Here is a 19,936-nt window from a genome sequence, read left to right on the forward strand (position 1 = left end):
CATTCCTCATCATCTCAGCTGTTTGTTTCCTTTCTGTGACTGCTTTTATGCAATATGACCCCCTCCTCCCCTTCGAAAAAATCTGCCAAACAACAAAACCACTTGCCACAGGGAGTTTGCTTCACAGCCACCACTTCGAACCAGAGCACTGCAGAGGCCTCTCTGGGCAGCATAAAATGCATAGAATCATAGAATCCTTTAGGTTGGAAGGGACCTCCAAGATCATAAAGTCCAACCATTGAGCCATTAGGCAGTCTCTCCAAGGGTCAGTAATGGTAAACGAGGAGCTCTCCCCATATGCAGCAGTTTTTTAACTAATTAATACTGTAATAAAGTCACAAACATGAATGTTCTGCAGGCTCCACGTGGGTCTCCAGTCCCATGACAGCCTCCATATCCTTGGTGTAAGCTGTACAAGGTGGAAGCTGAGCTGAAGCAGGAGGTGTGCAGTCAGGGCCCTCAGCGTACAGCTGTTTGGCCTCTGCTGGATAAAGCATTTTGTTTATACAATGCTAGTCACTGCATCTCCAAATTATTTCCAATATCTGAAGCTACCCCTAAAATGTCCCTTTTGTTCAGCTCTGACGCGTCGCGACGCAAGCTTCCATCGGAAGGTGAATCTCTGCAAGGTCTTTTAAAAGGCACTGTGCTTTCAGCAGTAAGCCAGGACACTCACGGCCTGCTGAAGTGAGCTGGTGGAGCAGGGAACGCTGCCCGAGGCAACGCGCGTTTACTGCTCGAACCATGCCCCAGCGGGGAGCTCCCCCAGATCTGGAAAAAGCCACTATTTTACCTACCAGTAGCTATGTCAGGCAAGTCAGATTTGACTTGACTAGAGCAAAGCCGCAGGCTTTGGGGAAATCAGGGGAATATCAAACCCTCCAGTCCCGTCAAGTTAGGGCTCCTAACCAAGGAAGGTGAACACGTGGCTCTGGCTGACGTACTCAATCCCTTGTCTGTGAGGACACGGCACCGCACTCTGCTGCTGTGATGGCCTGTTTGAAATGTCACAGCCACTTAAGATACATCTTGAAAAGGACTTAGTGCAAACCTTCACCTTCCTTTGAACACTAGTTTTACCCATTTTGTGACTCCCTGTGGCAAAGTGCAATGAAACAGAATTTGCCATGCCACAGGCGTTCAGCTGCACAGGGTCTGGATCTGAAACTAGAGAGAGACAAGGGCTAAGACCAGAAGGACTGAGAAGAGGGCACAGTGTCACCTTGGATTGAGAGGTCAGGAGCCAGAAACCAACAGAATGTCCACTTCAAAACCCCACCCTCAACAGTATTAGCGAAAGTTTCTTACTTTCCCCATTTTGTAGGCTATACACCAGAAAGGCACGTAGCCAAATCTATGGATTGCTTAATTGGATTCAACAAAACAAGTGTTTTGTTCGGGGTCCAAAAAATTAGCTTATCCTTGTGTGGAAACAACCAGGCTTACATTCCGAAAAGGTGCTGATGCAGAACAGGGAATGCCTTGAGTCAGAGATTTCCCACGCTCTAGCAGCTCAAGGAGCGCTGCAGTGTCAGGCGATGCTGGTCTGTACCGCAAGGGCTGCTCTGTTCACCTAGGAGACACAGCAGTTCGAGAGGTGTTTGAAGAGACTGGCATCAGGTCCGAGTTCAAGTCCATCCTAAGCATCAGGCAGCAGCACGGGCAGCCCGGGGCCTTCGGGAAGTCGGACATGTACATCGTCTGCCGCCTGGAGCCCTCCTCCTTCGCCATCAGCTTCTGCCGGCAGGAGTGCCTGCGCTGCGAGTGGATGGACCTGCAGGAGCTGGCCCGGACCCAGCACGCCACCCCCGTCACCAGCAGCGTCGCCAAGCTCCTGCTCTACGGGTACCAGGAGGGGTTTCAGAACATCGATATAACCCCGAGGGAGTTCCCCGCTGTCTACACAGGCCTGTTCTACAAACTGTACCACAGGGAGCTGCCCGAGTCCTACAGAAACATTGCGTGATACCAATACACTTCACATTTCATGATATTAATAATTTATAATTAATAGTGTAGTGTTATTTAGGCCATATTGAAATTGTTCATGGACTTCTTTCTAGGTAGTTATTAGAAAGTAATTATTTACTCTATTCTCTAATAAGCTATAGAGATATAAATTATTTTTAAAGGTACATATTGCTGTAAATGTGCATCAGGTTTGTTTTCCTGTACTCTGTAAAGCAAACAAGGTAAATAAAATAGCTCTACATAGAGATTTAGCAGGAAACAGGAGTGCTATTGATCCTGAAAATACATTTTCCAAGTAATTTTACCTCCACACACTGGCACAACAGGTTTCAAAAGCACTATTACAAAGACAGTATGAAACATTCATGGTTTAATCTGGTACCTGTAAAAGTAGTTAATATCAGCAAAGAATTGCTTATATTTTTGCTACTTTGGAGAGCAGTAGGAAACACAATGACTTTAGGCGCAGCGTGGCATTATGTGCTGGGAATCCGCCATGGAAATCAGCTTTTAGCAGACATGGGGAGAAACAGAATTGCTTTCTGTCCAGGCCCAGTTTTTGGCCCAGGTTTGTACTGCCCAGTTCTCTTCAGTGCCACGTACCAGTCGGAGTACTTCCGCGATCGGTACGTGTTATAGTTATTGGATTCCAGACGCTCAAAAAAGAAACATTCTTCTGTTGCACATTTCTGAAAGGGAAAAAAGAAAAGGATTACTGATATTCCATCACAGATCAATTCTTCAGCTCCATGGGACTAACATCAGGAACGTAAGTGAGCAGGATGTTTGAGTTGAAGAAATTCACATTAAACATTTCATGTTTGAATAAAAATACTGGGAAAATATCATTACACACACCTACAAGAAGAAGAGTTTTTAACTATGGTTCATTGTCTTCAAGACAAGCCAAGCAGATTGTAGTTAGTTTTCACTGTGTTCTGATCTGAAATTCAAACAATTAAATGAAGAATCCCGTCCCTTGGCACCAACTGATTTCCAAGCTCAGCAGTTTTGCCATCTCATTCTAGGTTATACTGTAACCAAAAATCACAGCAAGCTGTAAGAGCAAAGGTGCCACTTCCCTCACCTTCTCCAAACCTTTTAATCAATTAGATCAATATTATGGCTGCAAGTTTCAGCCTTAACCTCTTTTCCAATTTTGAGGTGTAACTTTCCTAAAGCTAACTCAAGTCTGTCTTTGTAGCACTATTAACAGTGGCACGCCTGCAACTGTTCAAGATTTTTTTTTTTTTTAATCCAAAACTTCTGAAATAATGATAAGAAAAGATCAGACTAGGCAAAGAGGTCTCTTCTACATGGAGAGTAAGCACACTCTGTTACTGTTTACAAGTACACCTATGGAACTGCTCTGCTTCTGGAAGTTAAAGTCTTCAACTCCACCTACATGGAATTAACATGCCTCCAACACCTACACGTAAAAACGGTGGTGATTCTTCACACAACATGGAAAGTTGAGCTGGGGAGCTCCTTGCCGTAGGAAGTTACGTTCTCCCTCAGCTGACATGCATCCAAGCCCCAGGTTTATGGAAAAAAAAAATCTGACTTTTGCTAAACGGATAAAAACAATTCTTGGCTGAGAAGGCCCCAACACTGAGATTGGTTGGAAGCTGTGAGACCCACACAGGGAATTGCTATGTCTGTCTTTCTTTATACACTGCAGTTGATCCCCATCAGTCAGAGCCACATGGTGGTTCCTCTATATCGAAAACCTAAGAGGATGTACAAGCAGCATCAAGTAAGATGTCATTCTGTAGGAGGAGGATCACCATAGGTGGTAACTGGACACAGCCCAAGGCATGTTCACAACAGCAGAACCCCTGTCAGCAGCTGGTGCTGCTCTCACAGTGGCAAAGCTGCCTGCAGAACCCACGCTTCAAGCAATAGAAATTATCTTCTCAATTATCAAGATGGCAGAAGTTCAACACTGCAGGAACTTGCTGGCGTGGGGTGGGGGGCACTTTATTTTCCTATACACCATCTGTCAGTTCATCAACTCATTTACTCTGAAAATTTCTGGGGAATGACAGAGGAGGAGAAAAGCTAGTCATTAAAAATAAAGTGTGTAAAATCTTGGAGAGGTGACAAGGAATGTGAAGCAATTCCCTAAACAAGCAGGCTACTCTTTGTTACAATCTTCTGTTAATATTCATTTCTGTACACAGTATCCAACTAGAACTAAAACGTGAACTTGGAACAACCAGACCTCATACAGTACTCACAAAAACATACAAGAGTAGAGTAACCCCTCATCCATGCCAAGTTCCTGTAGCTACAAGTAGTTAAGTCATTCAAATGCAGTCTGGAATAAAGTGATCTGTCTCCAAACATAGGTCTGCAAATAGAAGGTTCTCCTCCTCCGCTTCAACCATTTTCAGATACGGATTTTGGGTTCTAAGGAAAATAACTTCTAAGAGGAAATCCATATGGAATTTCTCATTTCTGTAACACAGTAATATTTTTACATTTCAAAGAGCAGAAATCAAATAAACAATTTTCATATGACTTGTATTTGAAATAGGCTTTCTCAGGACAAATTGTATTTTAATGCCTTTTGTTCCAGCAGTGTGGAAACAGATGCATTAATCATCTCAGGCCACAGATCCGAGCCTAAAATGGATCACAGCAGCCTTAAAGAGGGCACAGAAACCGTATAAAGAGCATTTACGAACAAGCACAAGCTTCAAGCAGAGTTTAAGGCAAGTTCAGTACAATTGCCAAGCTGGAAATTCTGGCAGAGAGCGCACTGCAGCCAGCTCGCACCTCGTCTTTGCCTCCTACCCAAGGTGGTGGCACCTCTGGGTGCCACAAGACACCACGTTCAGCTAAAAAGGCAAATTCGCACGACCTCCTCTCCTAAGTGCTAAATCCACAAAGTAAATGCAACCGCAGCTCCAAGAAATGCATCGGTTTTATTTAGTCTTCCTCGTATCTCTCAGGTGTAAAAAGTAAAACAGATCAAACTCCTCAAAAAGATTTGCAGGCAATTTATGTGTGTTATAAAAATTAATCAAAAAAGGGTGAAAAAAAGTAAAACATCAATAAAAAAAAAAAAGCTGGGTTTGGGTTTATTTTTTTATTCATAAAGGTGTCTGGAAAGGTGCCACGTGATTTCCTCTGGACACTCAAGCCCATATTTCCTCACCAAGCTAGGTGATAGCAGCACCTTCCTGTGGCAGGTTGCCAATATAAATATTTTTACATAAAAGTGAACATTCAGGTGATAAATGATAGATCAGGCTTCATGAACAATGTATTCATTAACATCTGCCAGAGGCGGCATTTTGGAAGCGAGAGTGCTGCCCAGCAGGAGCGGGATGCTGGCCACGACGCTGTGAACCTGGGCTCCTGGAAAAGCCCTGGGCAGCAGTGGGGGTTTTAAATATCATCTGGACCAGGCTGCATTCAGAGCAGCGATCTGGCAGCACCAGCTTTCACAGCACATCATGAAATACCCAAACTCCGCAGCCTCTCATGAAAAAGGTAAAGGAAGGGATGACATCTGGGGAGAATCACCAGATAGTGTTTGTCTGCTGCCAAGGCAAGACCTCATCCTAGAAGCCGTCTGAGCAACAAAATGAAAGGCTGAGTCCAGGAGTTCTTCACGTTAGCAGTGCTGGTTGCAGCCACACTTGTGCTACAGCCTCCTATGTGCCACTGCTTACAGCAGCCAAACCACAACAGCCACCAAAATCCTCACAGTGATTGACCCGGGCACATTAACTGCCCAAAGAGGCAGCAGCTTCCTGTGACAAAGCTCTTCCTCCCATATCTGCAAACACCACCCACTGACTGATTTTGCAGAGCAAACTGGAGCTGCGTTAGCACCGCATTATGCAAATTAACTAGTTTTGACATTCTGGACTCAAGATTAGGCATTAAAATTCCTCAAGTTTGTTCACTCTCAAAACCAAAACCAGAAGGCTAATCTGTAACTGCCACAGTGGATGGAGTAAGAGAAGGGAAAGGTGATGATCATGTTTAGGCTTTTCGAACTACAAAAGGGCCAGGAAATGAAAGTTATTCTCACAAATATTCTTGTACCACAATGTTAATCCATAATACCAAAACAGAACAATTTCCCTTCAAGTCAAGTCCTTCAGTCTCGCAAAACCTGTGGGGTCAGAGCAAAGCCACGTAAGCATGACAAGCAGAAGGAACAAGCTGTATCCTTAAATGACAGATTATTTCTTGCAAAATATAGAAGTTAGCCAAAAGTGCAATTCTTCCCTTCATGGGGAATTCTGAGAAATTTCTTCATTATATGAAATAATCAAAACACATTTAATTCCATAAAGTGAAAATATATCATTATTATATTTAAATTAAACTGGAAAGCCAAAACGAGCCATATCAGAAGGGAAATGTTTCAATTTTTCCATTAAAAAAAATGATGGAGCATTTCTGCACCGCTGTCTGTAGCTCACCAGGATCCTCCCAGTGGACCTTGTGACGAGCTGCATTAACAGCCAGCCGTTTCCTGCAGTGACCGAGCTGGTGAAGATTACCTCTCCCCCACAGCCACCGACTGGAGCTGCTGAATTCAAAGCTTCACCACCCAGCTTCCATGGCCGGAACAGGCCCCGCGGCACCACCACGCACATCACCGGTGTCAGCAGCCATGTGCTGCCTACACAGTACATCACTCTGCAAAACGCCCCTCAGAACACACCACAAAGACAGCTCTCAACAATGTAATTACAAAAACATCCAACTAGATGAAAACCAGGACTCAATAATAATTTGGGGGAATATTTTTGAAGACATTAATGCAATTCTAAAACGAGGACACCAAAAATTTGATCCAAATGGACCCTTGAAATGTAATAAAAAAGAAGAAAAGTGTTGAAAAGGACAGAAAGTACATGAGGGGCTACTGGATTAGAGAACTAAATAGGTGTTTAGAAGTTAAAGTTCTGCAATGTTTTAAAAGAAATAACCAAAAGTTTCAGCAGGTATTAATTCATGTGCACTGATGAGATCACTTCACCACAAAGATTTCTAGCACATGCTCTTTCAAAGCTCTCACTGAAACACAACACTCCTCAAACTGCAAAAGAAATACTGGCAATTAGGAACAGTTTCATGAATGTGTTTATAAGGAAAAAACAGTAGAGGCACAACTGGCCAAAAACTGTTGGGACTCATAGTGTAGAAATCCTCGTGAAAAAAACATTGCCTGTGCTGCAGAAAATTATCACAAAATTGCAGAAGTATTCATTAGGCTGGCTGAAGAGCAGTATCTTAAAGGACAGAGAGTTACCACCTATGAATAGCAAAACCAATGAGCTGTAGGAAGTTGTTTGCAGTGAACAGGATTCAAGTAAAACCCATTTCCAGAAACAAAGCAAAACAAAAGAACTGTTTTATAAGCTCAAGTGAGAAGCACAAAGTGACCCAACTTTATCAGATCCTGAGAGAGTCATTCTGAGTGAACGGCAGATTCTCTCCAAGCACACTGTCTTACAAGAAGTAAGCAGATAACATTGCTGCCTGCAGCTGCAAGGGAACCGTGTTCTTACAGCCAAACCCACCCTGCAACAGCAGGTTGGAAACCCCAAATATAGCCATGCCCAGGTGTTTATACAAAGGGTGCTGAACACCCTGTTTGGGCCATTCTCTGTGGCTCTGGATAACGAGGGCAATTTCAAGAGGAAGCTGAACGCCACCACACCAACACCACAGGAAATTCCCAATTATCCTTCATTCAAGAATAGCACAGTGGACTACTCCTCACATTTTCTTCAACTGAGCTGTCACACAACATCCGAGTAAATAACGCTGTAACATGAAACAGGTTCTTTAACTGTATTCACAGGCAGAAACAAAACGGGCTTCCTGCAGCGGGAGACGCGCGGTGCTGAGGAGCACACCAGGGATCCCCGCTCCTGGGGAGCTCCTCAGGGGTTCTGTTTGCCTTCAGACTAATTCCACTCAGCAGAAGCAGGCCTGAGAGGAATCAGAAGCAATTCCTGCAGCTCCTGGCATGGATATTTCATTAGCTGCAGTTTGGCTGGGCGTAGGAATTCATTTTATTAACACCTCTTCCTGAATTTCAGACTTGCACAGAAGCTGAACCACCAGGGATTACTTCAAAGTGAAATGCTAGTAGGATGCCCTGCAGTGGTACTTCACAAGTGTCCTGAGTTTGCACTGGATGTTATACATATGGATGAGAGCTTCACTGTGTCCACGTCTCATACGCAAAATGAATGTAGCTGCAGCACTTAAAGCAAAATTTAAAATCTAGCTCTAGGAGACCCTGTTAACTTTCAGAGTCTGCTAAACATACTGACTTTAAAACAGCATTAAACATTAAGCTGATACCAATAAAATGCATGGAGTTAAAAACGGGTCTCATTAGAGACAAGTTTAATTTACCCTCATTTATATAACTTTTTTTAAATTTTATTTTATCATCACATTTTCAAAACTGCCTTTCTTGCCAGTTTTCTAATTTGGAAGCAAAAATGGCAACCCCCCAATTCTTTACTAAGAGGAAAATGAGAAAACAATATATACTCATTGCTGCCAAAACATAAAAGTCAACATTTAAAAAAATTTGCTTTCATCCCTACTTTAAAAGGGTCTTTACAGTCACCTTATGTGAAAGTGGAAAAGATTACTCCCGGTGGGAAGAAAGGGAGACACTTTACTCTTCATTTTTTCTTATGATTTCTTTCTATACATGATCACTCTGATCTCTCTCTCTCAGATGGGCATTCCAGTTAAATTTGCAGTTTCTAGGTGAGGACAGACATACCCATCTCCTCCCAGATCATAGTTCAATTAATTGACGCAAGTTGTGCACAGCTAATTTCTTCCTGATAAACGACACACAAGGAAGTTGAGTAAGTGCCACTGGAGGAGAGGTTACTCAATAAGGAGGCGAGGAGAGGACCTACCAACACAGATGTGACATGTACAGAGATGAATGTTAAAAGCTGCTGCTTACCAAGGCCAGCAATCTGCCATCCTCCTTCATAGCCAGAAAGCGATTCGCACTTACACCTTTGATTGACACCACTCCTCTCTCCTCTGCTTGAAGTTGCAGTTTGACTGTGAACAAAAGAAGACAGAAGTAAGTTTTCACAGCTATCAGGATTATTTCAGTTCTTGGCAGCAGAGCTTACTGCTTCGACTAAAACCAAAGAAAGCCAGAGCTCCAGCTTGCAGGGAAGACAGTAAACTTCCACCCTCTAGCTTTCTGATCCCAGTTTTCATCAAAATGCTTATTGCAAAGTAAATAGCTTTGATTGAATTGGCAACAATAACCACGAGTTATTCTTCTGTCTTCATTTCACAACAAAGCAATTTAAAACCCCATAAAATTCCTTGAAAGACCACTGACATCACAGTCAACTGCTCCTAGAAAATGGAAAATTTTCATGGAAACTTTCTTACCGAGGTATTTCTTGCTATTTACACAACAGCACTGGACACTGAATTCACACAACTCCATACAGCTAGGCTGTCAGAGAGGCTGGAGTCTGGACTATGATTAGGACCATTCAGGACTCTATCACTCACTAAATGTTCTAGCAGTTCCCAACAGGAACATATCCATTACTTTACATCGTACATCCAACAAGTGGTGAGAAGAAAACAAAAATAACTGCAAAAGTACATGAGCATAGCAAAGGCACAAGAAATGGTGTTACATCAATTAGGAACAGGAAAAGCGGGATTATTTGAATCTGTTTTTTAAAGAACAGTCATGGTTGTTTGAAGATCTCCAAGGTCGTATCACACTGCGTTTAGGTACTGCCCATGAATTAATACCAAGCCTGAACTGATTTTTCCAGCTACAAATCACAACCAGCAGTTCAGATTAACCCACGTTTTCCCCTTTTCCCTTATAAGCTATAAATATAAGCCAAAAGCGGCCTCCACCTAAGTCCAGAAAAGCTACTTTCTTTTTTCCTTCTTTTTTATTCCCTGATCACTCCTGTCATTGCATTCAGAACAAGAAACGAAGCAAGTGGTTGAAACAGCAGCACCAGGAAGTTGCTGCATTTCAGCCTAACCTCAACAGAGTATCTGTCACACCCTATCTCAAAGCTCAGATTTTTCAACCATTAGCTACACAGGATGGAGAATACAACAGAAGAAACTACACCAAATACCATAGAAAAGCCCACCAGAAACTTTCCATATGATTTAGGTTTTTGTAGCTCAAAAGAAATCTAAACACTCTGTTGGAACTGCTATTTGGCTGGAGAAGAAGAGGAGGAAAGGTAAGGAGAGTACAAGTCCTAAACTGCACAAAGGATCCTGTTCTATTCCAAACATTTTTAGAGCATCTCCCTCTGAAAACCTAACTTTGGTTACATAAACTATCACTTAAAAGGGGGGAAAAGGCCCACTCAGCAATTCAAATGAGCTCTCTGGATGGCTTACAGCTTGATGTGTGGTCCATTCTCCTCCCCCTCCCAGAAAATACATCCCCATTCCCTGCAGCTTGGTCCCCTCAAGACAGCTTGCACAGGCAGTATGATTCAATCTGATTTCTGCTAAAAAACAAACATGACCATTTCAGTAGCACCAGAACAGAAGAAATATGGAGCTCCCAAAATCTGTAGGTTTTCCTCTATTCTGGGTGGCCATAGTTCCCAGTGAAACAGGCATCTGCCAACCCGCTCACTCCAAAAGGAGCCATTAGAGGCCAGCCCAGACGAGTCCTGTTCTCCTGTGCAATCCTGTCCCTTCAGCCCCAGTCCCACTACGGAGGGATTTTTACACGCAGCTCTACTTCCACCACACAAAGCAAGATCATGGCAAGACAGGCATCAAAATGAGGAATAGCTGAGAAACAGCTTCTCACCTTCCTGGGATGTATAAAGACAAAGACCTTTGCCAAAGAATTGCAGCTGCTGAAGAGGGGACCAGCAGAGTGTCAGAAGCTGGTACTGGTTATGTGTCCACCAGCTGTCCGAAAAAAGGGTATGACACCTTCAGAAAGGCCTGAGACTCTTGGTGTTTCCAAAAATGAACTAGACTGGAACTTCTCCTTCCTACTCTTGCATCCCAGAAATTAATTTGGGAATTAGTTACAAATATTTCCCCTTTGAACACACGGTACCGAGATCTGACCATGACAAGCACCCTGCTGGAAGAACCGGCAGCTGTTGCTTCCCTGACAAGAACCTGCAACCCTTTGTGTTTGCATACTTCTTTCTTTGAAGGCTTCATGGTACACACTTCCCAGGTTCTGTACAGCAAGGCTGGTATTACAGCTTAGTGAGGAACGTCTGACAGGCAATGCTGATGTATGTATCTATACATCCATCACCTCAGGCACAAGCTTCACTCACCTGCCTGCTTCTGGGGGTATATAGTTTTCTCTATTTAATGATGCATTTTTTAAATGCTTGGCCTTTTAAGCCACCAGAATAAAAAAAGTGATTGTAAATTTTGGAGCAGGAACATCTCTCGAGATTCAGAGGGATGCTGCTGGTTGTTTGGCTTGGGGGGGTGGGAATATTTTTGCAATACAAATGAAAACTGTATTGGTTTACTTCTGTTGGTCCTAAAGCCAGGAGTGAAGAAATTCCAACAGTAAGAATACCAGGAACATGAAAGCTCTAGGATAACGACTGCAAACCAGGTTTTAAGCATTAAAATTATTTCATTTGATTACTCCCTAGATACAGACATCAGTAAGAGCTGCTCATAAATCCTCTCATTTGTATATATGACTGAAGCCATATTAACACAAATGCCGCACTCTAAAGAAACTAAAATGGTTTCTTAAGAATTAAGCATCTGTTGTCATTTTGCACAATAAACAAAAAAACCTGCTGGTAATTCACTAATTACTTCAGACTTCCAAGGAATACCGAAACCTCTGTAGTCACAAAGAGTTGGGTGAAAAATTTAATTTAATCCCAGAATCAAGTATCCAAAGTAAAGCCCTCCTGCATTATTAGGTTAAAATCAGACTTGCAAACAGCTTCAAAAACCTTCAGAGTCCTTGCAACCGAGTCCTTGCCATTGGGGGAAGCAAGAATGTGGAGAAGTGCCCTGGGCAGGGACTGGGGGAAACAGACTGTTGAGATGTGCCCAAGTGAACAGTTTTCACCACACACTTCACAAGAACCAGTTGTGGGAAATACCTGAGAAGTAGCATTAATTAATTACCGCACTACGGACTTACTGTGCTTCGTGACTTTCTTTTGACCAAAAAACCAAAAAGCATCACACCAGCTCCTACAGAGGGCCAGATGTTCAGATTCTATAAAAACAAACTTTTAGGGAAGGTTTTTAAGGCCTGTAAAAATATTTGCATAGTTTGGAGGAGCTTGTGAAAAGTGTTACTCTTTCAAAATAAAGGGGAGCGGGAGGGGAATTTTCCTGCAGAGTTTGGAAAGCGCTTGAAATACTGAAAGCCTCAAAAGCACAATCAGCTTGACTGGACTTTCCTCTCCAACTTGACAAAGACATGAACAAACATTGTGTTCTGTTCTACTGACTGTTATACTGGACAGATGGAGCTGTTCTGTATGTACACACAAATGATCACACAAAAGGAACCTGCTTCGGGTTTTTTTGCCAGCTTCCGTTACTGCAGGGAATTTGCAGGTACCCTCTTTGCAACAGTGACCCTCAGGCAGAGACTCCTGCCAGCACCTGAAAGGCACCATGACTGAACAGTTGTTTTCCTGTTAGTCACGGGGTTATTTGCAGAAGATCAAACCTCTTCAAGACCACACCCTGAAGTACACCTTAAACAGGTTCAACCTTCTGGGTTTGTTTCTGGGTTTTTTAGATCACGGCCTGAATCTGTGACTTATTAAACAGAGATGGAACACTGACCTCACTGATGTGCTCCTGCTGTGCAGGGACAGATTTCTGCCTGCACGCCTGTCATCAGTGGATTGCAGATGTAAAAATTATAGTTACACATGCATGGCTAACCCTCTTTCACAGGGTATATGGTCAGGACAGATTTAGGAGTTGCAGGAGAGAGAGTTACAAATGGGTATTTATTTCACAGTTTGGAGAGATTTTTCTAAGGATATGGAAGTTGAAAAGTCGTATTTAATAGTGTTGTGGTTGGCAAGGTTTCATATTTCTGTTATGAACTGGATCTTCCCCATCTTTTCTTTGAGTTCCAAAAAGTATTTCCAATGCAGATTTGCATACGCCAGTGGAGAACAGAATTTTATGGCCAAGTAGCACAACCAGAACAGAAAGGACACTAGCAAATGTGGAGAACACAAAAAATGTGTACATTTTCCAAAAGTTTTTTTATTGCCCTGAGCATTAGATCTGAAAAATTACATGTAAAATGAAAACTCTGAAGTCCTTTTACAGTTCTCCCAACCCAGCAAAGCTTTTTAAAGGCCCAAACCAAATAAAACTGCACTAACTTAAATGTTCACAAATAGTTTTATTGCTCTGCATCATAAAGGGTTCGGCCAAAACCTCCTTCAAAATTGGTCTATTTAAATGATCTTGGCAAAATCTAGCAACTTAATACTTCAAAAAAGGAGAGCTGCACGTTTTGGAGGGTTCTGGCTGCTGAGCTCACAGCACCTTGCTCACACACTCCCTGCTGGAAAGTTGCGTGCCTGGAGCCACGGGCAGGAGTGTGCCACAGCATCGCTAAGGGACAGGGAAAGAAAAGGTCACCGTGGGGAAAGAACGGGACAGAAACACCTTTGGAAAAAATAAAAGGCAGAGATGTAAAGAGCAAGCAGCAGTGAAAATGGGCAGGACAAGTCTGCAGTACATGAGGGTGCTGTACTGGAGCCTGAAGCAAACTCTTGTACCTTAAGTAGGTAGAATTCACGATGTATTACTCAAACGGTTTCATAAAATCCGTTTTCCTACTGTTCCACAAGGACATGGGAAATGTAACCACCACATCAGAGAAACCCTAAAATAAAACCAACCACGAGCTCCTGGTTTTGGACACACTTATGCAGCAAATAAAGGCATGATTAAAGCCTAAGGTATAACCTACCTAGCAAAGTTCTCTGCTGACTGTGGTGCAGACTAAAACCGTGAGCACCCAGCCACGATCTCAGAATCATACAAAACTCAGGTCAGAAGAACTCTATCTAGTCCAGCCTCCTGCTCAAGGCTCTCCATCAGTTCACAGTGAAAACCCTGCTGCCACATTTTGGCTACTGTCAAACATACATTCAAGCTAAATCAAAGCTCACAAGGGCTCACTCATGTCTCCTGCAGTTGCAGCTCTTACTGCTGTGAGGCACAACCATGGTGCCCCACGCACACATGCAGAGGCTGCTGGGAAGAGGAACCTGGGACTATTTCAATCCCTGTTTTCACTAACATACAAGCCTCCTTATTTGAACTAAAAAGCTCATTGGAAAACACCTCTCACTTGGTTTACAAGAAGGGAGAATTTATGTACCTCCTGAAAAATCCCAGGCTGCACGTCTCTGGATCAATGACTAGAGTTACTACAGTCTCTGCTGTGGAAAAGCTAAACCCCAGCCAAAGGCCCAGGGCCCATCTCCAACATATTTGCAGAGGCCCCGTAAGGAAAATCCTTCCATGAGGCCCCCAAACGACACTGTGGTGAAGCTACTGTGCCAGCTCCCCATCGCTCGTCCTCCTGCACCTCCATGCCCACAGAACAGAAAAAAGCAGTGACTATCTTGCAGTCACACTGCTACGGATCTGGATCACCTCTCGAGGGAGCAATTATCAGAAATGCAAGGAAGTTTACAAAAAAAAAGGGGGAAAAGTGAACCGACATCATTTTGCTAAGTGCAACACCCTACGACCCAATTCCCACTCCCGCATACTCCATGGCTGAAGCTGACCAATTCCTTCATGCTTGGAGGCAATGTCTATTCCCAGCCAGGTGTCCCAGTAAGACAGAATTGGGCGTTTGCTCCACACCTAACATAATAAACCCTCCCAAACCCAAGGGCTGGTTCATCAAAAATACACATGCTTGTACACACACACAAAATCAGAGATTAATACCCTCATTTGGGCATTTCCAGAGCCAAAGCTGCCCGCTGAGCCAGATCCAAACCCCAGCCGTGAGCTGGTGATATCTACTGTAACCTTTCTCTAGGAATTAGAGATATCTTTGGCTCTCTCTCTCCCACATGTAGTCTCTGACACTTTTTGAAGTTTCTTTATCAAAGACATATTAAGCGTATAACATCTTCTGCTATCTGATAAGATTTGAGTTGACGTACAAGGCATCCCCAGTCATGAGACTGCAGACAAGAAAACAACTCTTTGCTCTCTTCCACGCGCTTGTTGTAAAACAACTGTGCCATCAGAGTTGCTGAAGTACACGCTGCCTAAAACCTGGACCACATGTGTGGGGGAGAAAGGAGAAACAGCTACAGAAAACAGCAAGAGAACCTTAGCAGAAGAGGTGATCTCTTCATAAACAAAAACCACAGAACAGCAACAAAAACAATCGAGCAAATGAAGTGTCACGCTGAGAAACAGTGAGTCAAGCTCCCATACAAAGCTGCATTTCTTTGCTTTTGCATGACAACATTGTCAGTGTATCTTTTTCCTTTTTGCCAGCCAGAGGCAAAAAAACCACTCACAGACAGACCTAAGGTCTTTAAAATGTAAACATCTACCATAAAAATAGACACTTCTGAAATATGAGCACTTAAAAAAGTTCCGGTTACACTTAAGAGTAAATCCAAGGCCTTAAACAGAATAACTTGTGTAACTGTTTAAATACCAACCTGCTAACCACAGTAACATGGCCATTCATGGACTTTAAGAGTTGTCATCTTTTTAAGTAGCCCAAATACTGAAGGCAATGAACATTACTTCCCTATTCAGGTTCTCCATCTATTCTTATTTTTAACTTGACCTCAGTTCCTACAAATATCCAGCTCCATCTGACATATACCTATGGGACTGGGAACCCTCCCCAGGAAGCACCAGTTACCAAATACACGGCATCCACGAATGCCCCTATGGATTTCATATGAAGGACAGTGAAGTCATCCTAGAGAACAATTTCAGAATAACATGGCAAAGAACAGTCAGGGCAACAGCCTGGCTTAGCGCTCCTCACCTCTGCGCCCACGGGCAGAAGACGCACAACTCTGTGTCTCCGTTTGCCACGGCTTGCGTAAACAGGCTGGCCAAACCTCACCCTGTCCTTTAAAGCCCCAGAGCTTCTGTCTTCTGCTTACAAAACACCACTTGGGTATCTGGTGCTGCCGAGTGAAGTCAGCGGCGATTGCTCGGCATTACGTAAGGATTTCCAAAGGCAGGAACGACAAGTACGCCGTCGGGTAGGAGCTGTCGGAACGCCCAGCTGCCTTAGAACAATGTCTGACCCTTCCCTTATCACAACAACACACGCGTGCTCACACAGGTCTTTTAGGACTTCTCCCAAAGGGCTTTTCTTAACAAGGGTAAAATAATCCCACATGTTTCTTTCAAGTGCTTCCACTTCATTTCATATGCACTGAAGTAAGTCGCAGAATAACCACTTCCAGTTGTTCACCGTTAGTACAAAGCTGGTGCAGCTCTTCAGCCCCCATAATGATGCCACTGACTAATATGAGCAGACGGATGCAGAACTTGCAGAATTGCAGCTCTTTATGTTTACTGTATATTCACTGATCTCTCCATAACTATGACCTGTTTTTCACTTGCAGCACGATAAACATACATAAAAACAGGGACAACCTGAGAGAAGCCCTTCACATCACTTCAGAAGACAGAAAAAGTAAAATACATCATTTTTAAAAGGTATTTTTAGTGCTCCTTCTTCACATACTCCTCACACCACAACTGTTCAATAGTATATGGTACTTCAGGGCTGTAACTGATGTTGGAGCAGTAACAGATTTGATGAGATGAAAGGAAAAGGCTGCCAGAGCAGTGGTGAGATGCTGCCAACACCCAGGCTTTCCCTCAGGAAGTACAGTGGCGAAAGAGGAACTGTGTCAGACACCCAGGGTGCCAGGGGGATAGCACAGGAGACAGGGGTAGGAAGAAATAACCAGCTGATACTGAGAACTTACTTATGAATTAAATTGCCCTGCAGAGTAGATTGCTCTCAGCTTGGCCAAAGGGTTAGGAGACAGTTGACTAGGCTGGGTTTGAATTTCCCCATCTCCAATACCCATGAAACTGAATTAATCACTGAGTCATCAATAAATATTTTTTGCAAAAAAATCAACAAGAAACCCCAATCAAATTCCATACACGTGCATGCAGCATTTCACTGGTGCTTGTCCACCTCATAGAATCATTTGGGTTGGAAGGGGCTTTTCAAGGTCATCTAGTCCAACACTCCTGCAGTGAGCAGGGACATCTTCAATTAGATCAGGCTGCCCAGAGTGCCAGCCAACCTGACCTTTAATGTTTCCAGGGATGGGGCTTCCACCACCTCTCTGGATAATGCAAAGACAACATTAAGCCCAGAGACTTACTTCATGCTCCACCTATTTTATCCATCAATCTGTGTCACCACCCCATGCTGACATTTAAATAACGCATCCAGAGGGAGAACAGCACGAGCTGCAATGAAGAACAACAGCCACCAATCCCCACTGACCCAGAACAGTAGTAAAACAGAGTCCTCACCAAAATTTGCTTCTGAATGCAGCTTCGCTTGAGTATAGAGTTCTTGGTACAAAACCAAGTTCCTTAACACTGGAAAATAAAATGCACAGTGCATTTTTAGACCTTATTTCAAATATCTGGATAACACTCTTCACTTCTACAGTCCCCTGTGATCCCTCGGGGGAGGCAGGCAGAACACACCATGGGACCCAGGCTGTCCTGGGAAGCAAAGAACTTGGGTCTGCAGGACCACAGAGAGAGGGATCAGGCTGTATGTAGTCACTTCCTCAGCTTCCAGCTCTCAAAATACAAACCCAATGCTTACTCTGAATACTTTAAAGCATACTAAAAAGGGACATGACCATTTTCCTGACAATAAGAGACCTTAGAATCTGCAGCTTGCAAGAACCTACCTGGCTCTCTGCTGCTTCAGCCAGACTTCTACTAGTGCTCACTAGGCTGGTTTAAATCTCTCTTTGTTTAAATCTCCATGCTGCTCCAGACTTCTCTGCCAGAACGTGCTCCCAACATAAGCCATGGCTACAAGCACCAGCAAACCACTGGCTCGCCTTATGCCACATCAAATCAGCAGGCAGGCCAGACGTCTCTCCCTCTTAGCAGCACTTTCTCCTAATAAAAGACCACATAGACAACACTGATCCATGTTACTAGAGCTTGATGACTGCAATTCAGCCTTGATTTTGAGATACCTTGCTCTGCTCTTCAACAGCAAATAGTAACACCTTACAATCACCAGAGCTAGCTCGAGCACAGACAGTTAAACCCCCTGGAAGACATTACTTCTTGAAGCAGTAAAGTGACCAGAAGGTTGGGACTGAAATAAATTAAAACTGGCAACATAGGACAGTTCCGTTCAGCTTTGAGGGATTCCTGCACTCCTGTAGGTCTTTTTCCTCATTTTTCCTGAATGAACTATGTTACTGTAAAACAAAGCAAAACATCCATAGTGACTCTGCAAACATCTGTAAAACCACAAAGCGAATCCTTCATATTTACATATTCAGAGGCACAGCCAGATGCACATGTACTCATCCCAGCTGCTCCATTACAGTTGAAGGAACCCAATGAACTGAACCCATACACTGTTTCCCAGAAACTGCTCAGCCTAACAAGCCTGTACAGCAGGACACCCTCTGTTTGGAAGGTGACAGCCTCTCCTCGTACATCCTTTATGCAGATCCTACATATAACCCTCCCAGGCTGCTTCTCCCTACTGAAAAAATGCTCTCATTTTTGTGCCCGTCTCTGTTGTCACAGGTATCAACATGACCTGTTGGACTATGGCACAAAACTACTCTACAGGTGCAGGTCTCTACACCAGAAATCTCAGTCTCACTATTGGTCCTTCCCGAGTTGTGGGACTATAATTGTAACAGGGTACTACAAGTGCAGTTCTAACCTGAGAGGTGACAAGTGCATGGAGTCAATCTGCTCAGCCTCTCCAAGTCATCCATTAGGGACAACACTGTACCATGTTTAACAGGCAAGAAGGTTGTACCACATGACAGGTGGTGGTACCTGAACCACGAGCTGCCGCTGAAAGGCCAGCTTCTGTCCCTCTGTCCCTTCTAACAGCAGAGGCCTGGTCAACCAGAAATGTCCAAAGGATCTCTTGGCCGGTCACCACTGGCAACGTTAACACGCGATGGTAAAAAATGACATTGGAGGGTTGGAGCAGAAAGCAAAAGGGGGCTTGTGGATAAGACTGAAATACTTGAGTATTTGTTCCCTGCTACCCAGAAACACCCAGGAAAGATACAATCTGCCAAAAGAATTGATCCAGTTTCAAGAGGTGCTATGGACTTTTCCACAAAAGAGGTGTACCAAGCGCAGACTGAGCTGCTGTGATGCCTATACAGTGAAGCACATTAAGGACATCCTTTATCAGCAAAAGTCACTGCAGAGCTGCACCACCCCAGAGCGACAACAGAGCACCTCACAAAACACAACGGCACGATAAAGGTCTGCAGATGGGCACCAGGCATTATGGGCTCCAGGCTGGGTCAGAGAGAGTAGAGAAGAAAGAGCCAAGAAACAGACTGCAAGTATTTTCCAGCTGTATCACAGCCAGGATCTATCGTTGCTTTTACAGAACAGTACACCATGCAGTATTTCATGGCCATCAGTATCAGGATTTTGTAAGCTACACATACCAGCTGGAATCCTCATGACTGATGTTTTATGAGATCTGCTCCAGTCTCGACAGAAGGTAAGAGGCAAGCTAACAAGCTCCACAATGCAAGAACGTAATTTGACTACATTGCAACTGCAAATGTCTACAGAGTCTAGTTCCTACTTTGCCCTTTCCTAGTACCCTTAATATCTTACTCCTCTGAATCACTCGAGCAATGTGGTTTTCAAGCTCTAGAAGTCAAACATGAGTGAT

The 19,936-nt window shown here is 43.6% G+C and overlaps 2 protein-coding genes across 2 annotated transcripts; one reads left to right on the plus strand and one right to left on the minus strand.

The window, feature by feature from the left end:
- Positions 1-744: 744 nt before the first annotated feature.
- NUDT6 (nudix (nucleoside diphosphate linked moiety X)-type motif 6) lies at positions 745-1,966 on the plus strand. The gene is made up of 2 exons (XM_008935548.1): positions 745-812; positions 1,510-1,966. The coding sequence occupies exons 1-2, from the start codon at positions 745-747 to the stop codon at positions 1,964-1,966; spliced, it is 525 nt and encodes a 174-aa protein (XP_008933796.1).
- A 508-nt stretch (positions 1,967-2,474) lies between these two features.
- On the minus strand, positions 2,475-9,048 carry FGF2 (fibroblast growth factor 2 (basic); the record flags this gene model as incomplete). Its single annotated transcript, XM_008935549.1, has 2 exons — positions 2,475-2,660; positions 8,945-9,048. Coding segments are annotated over 2 exons (290 nt in total), but the record flags the coding sequence as incomplete, so codon positions are not given.
- Positions 9,049-19,936: the final 10,888 nt, after the last annotated feature.

This window comes from Merops nubicus, unplaced genomic scaffold (assembly GCF_000691845.1).
Source record: "Merops nubicus isolate BGI_N331 unplaced genomic scaffold, ASM69184v1 scaffold50182, whole genome shotgun sequence".
NCBI classification, from domain to species: Eukaryota; Metazoa; Chordata; class Aves; order Coraciiformes; family Meropidae; genus Merops; species Merops nubicus.

Coding starts and splice junctions, on each gene's coding strand:
- NUDT6 (XM_008935548.1), top strand. CDS start 745: ATGCCCCAGCGGGGAGCTCCCCCAGATCTGGAAAAAGCCACTATTTTA. Junction 813..1,509: donor CCTACCAGTAGCTATGTCAG/GCAAGTCAGATT, acceptor CCCACGCTCTAG/CAGCTCAAGGAGCGCTGCAG.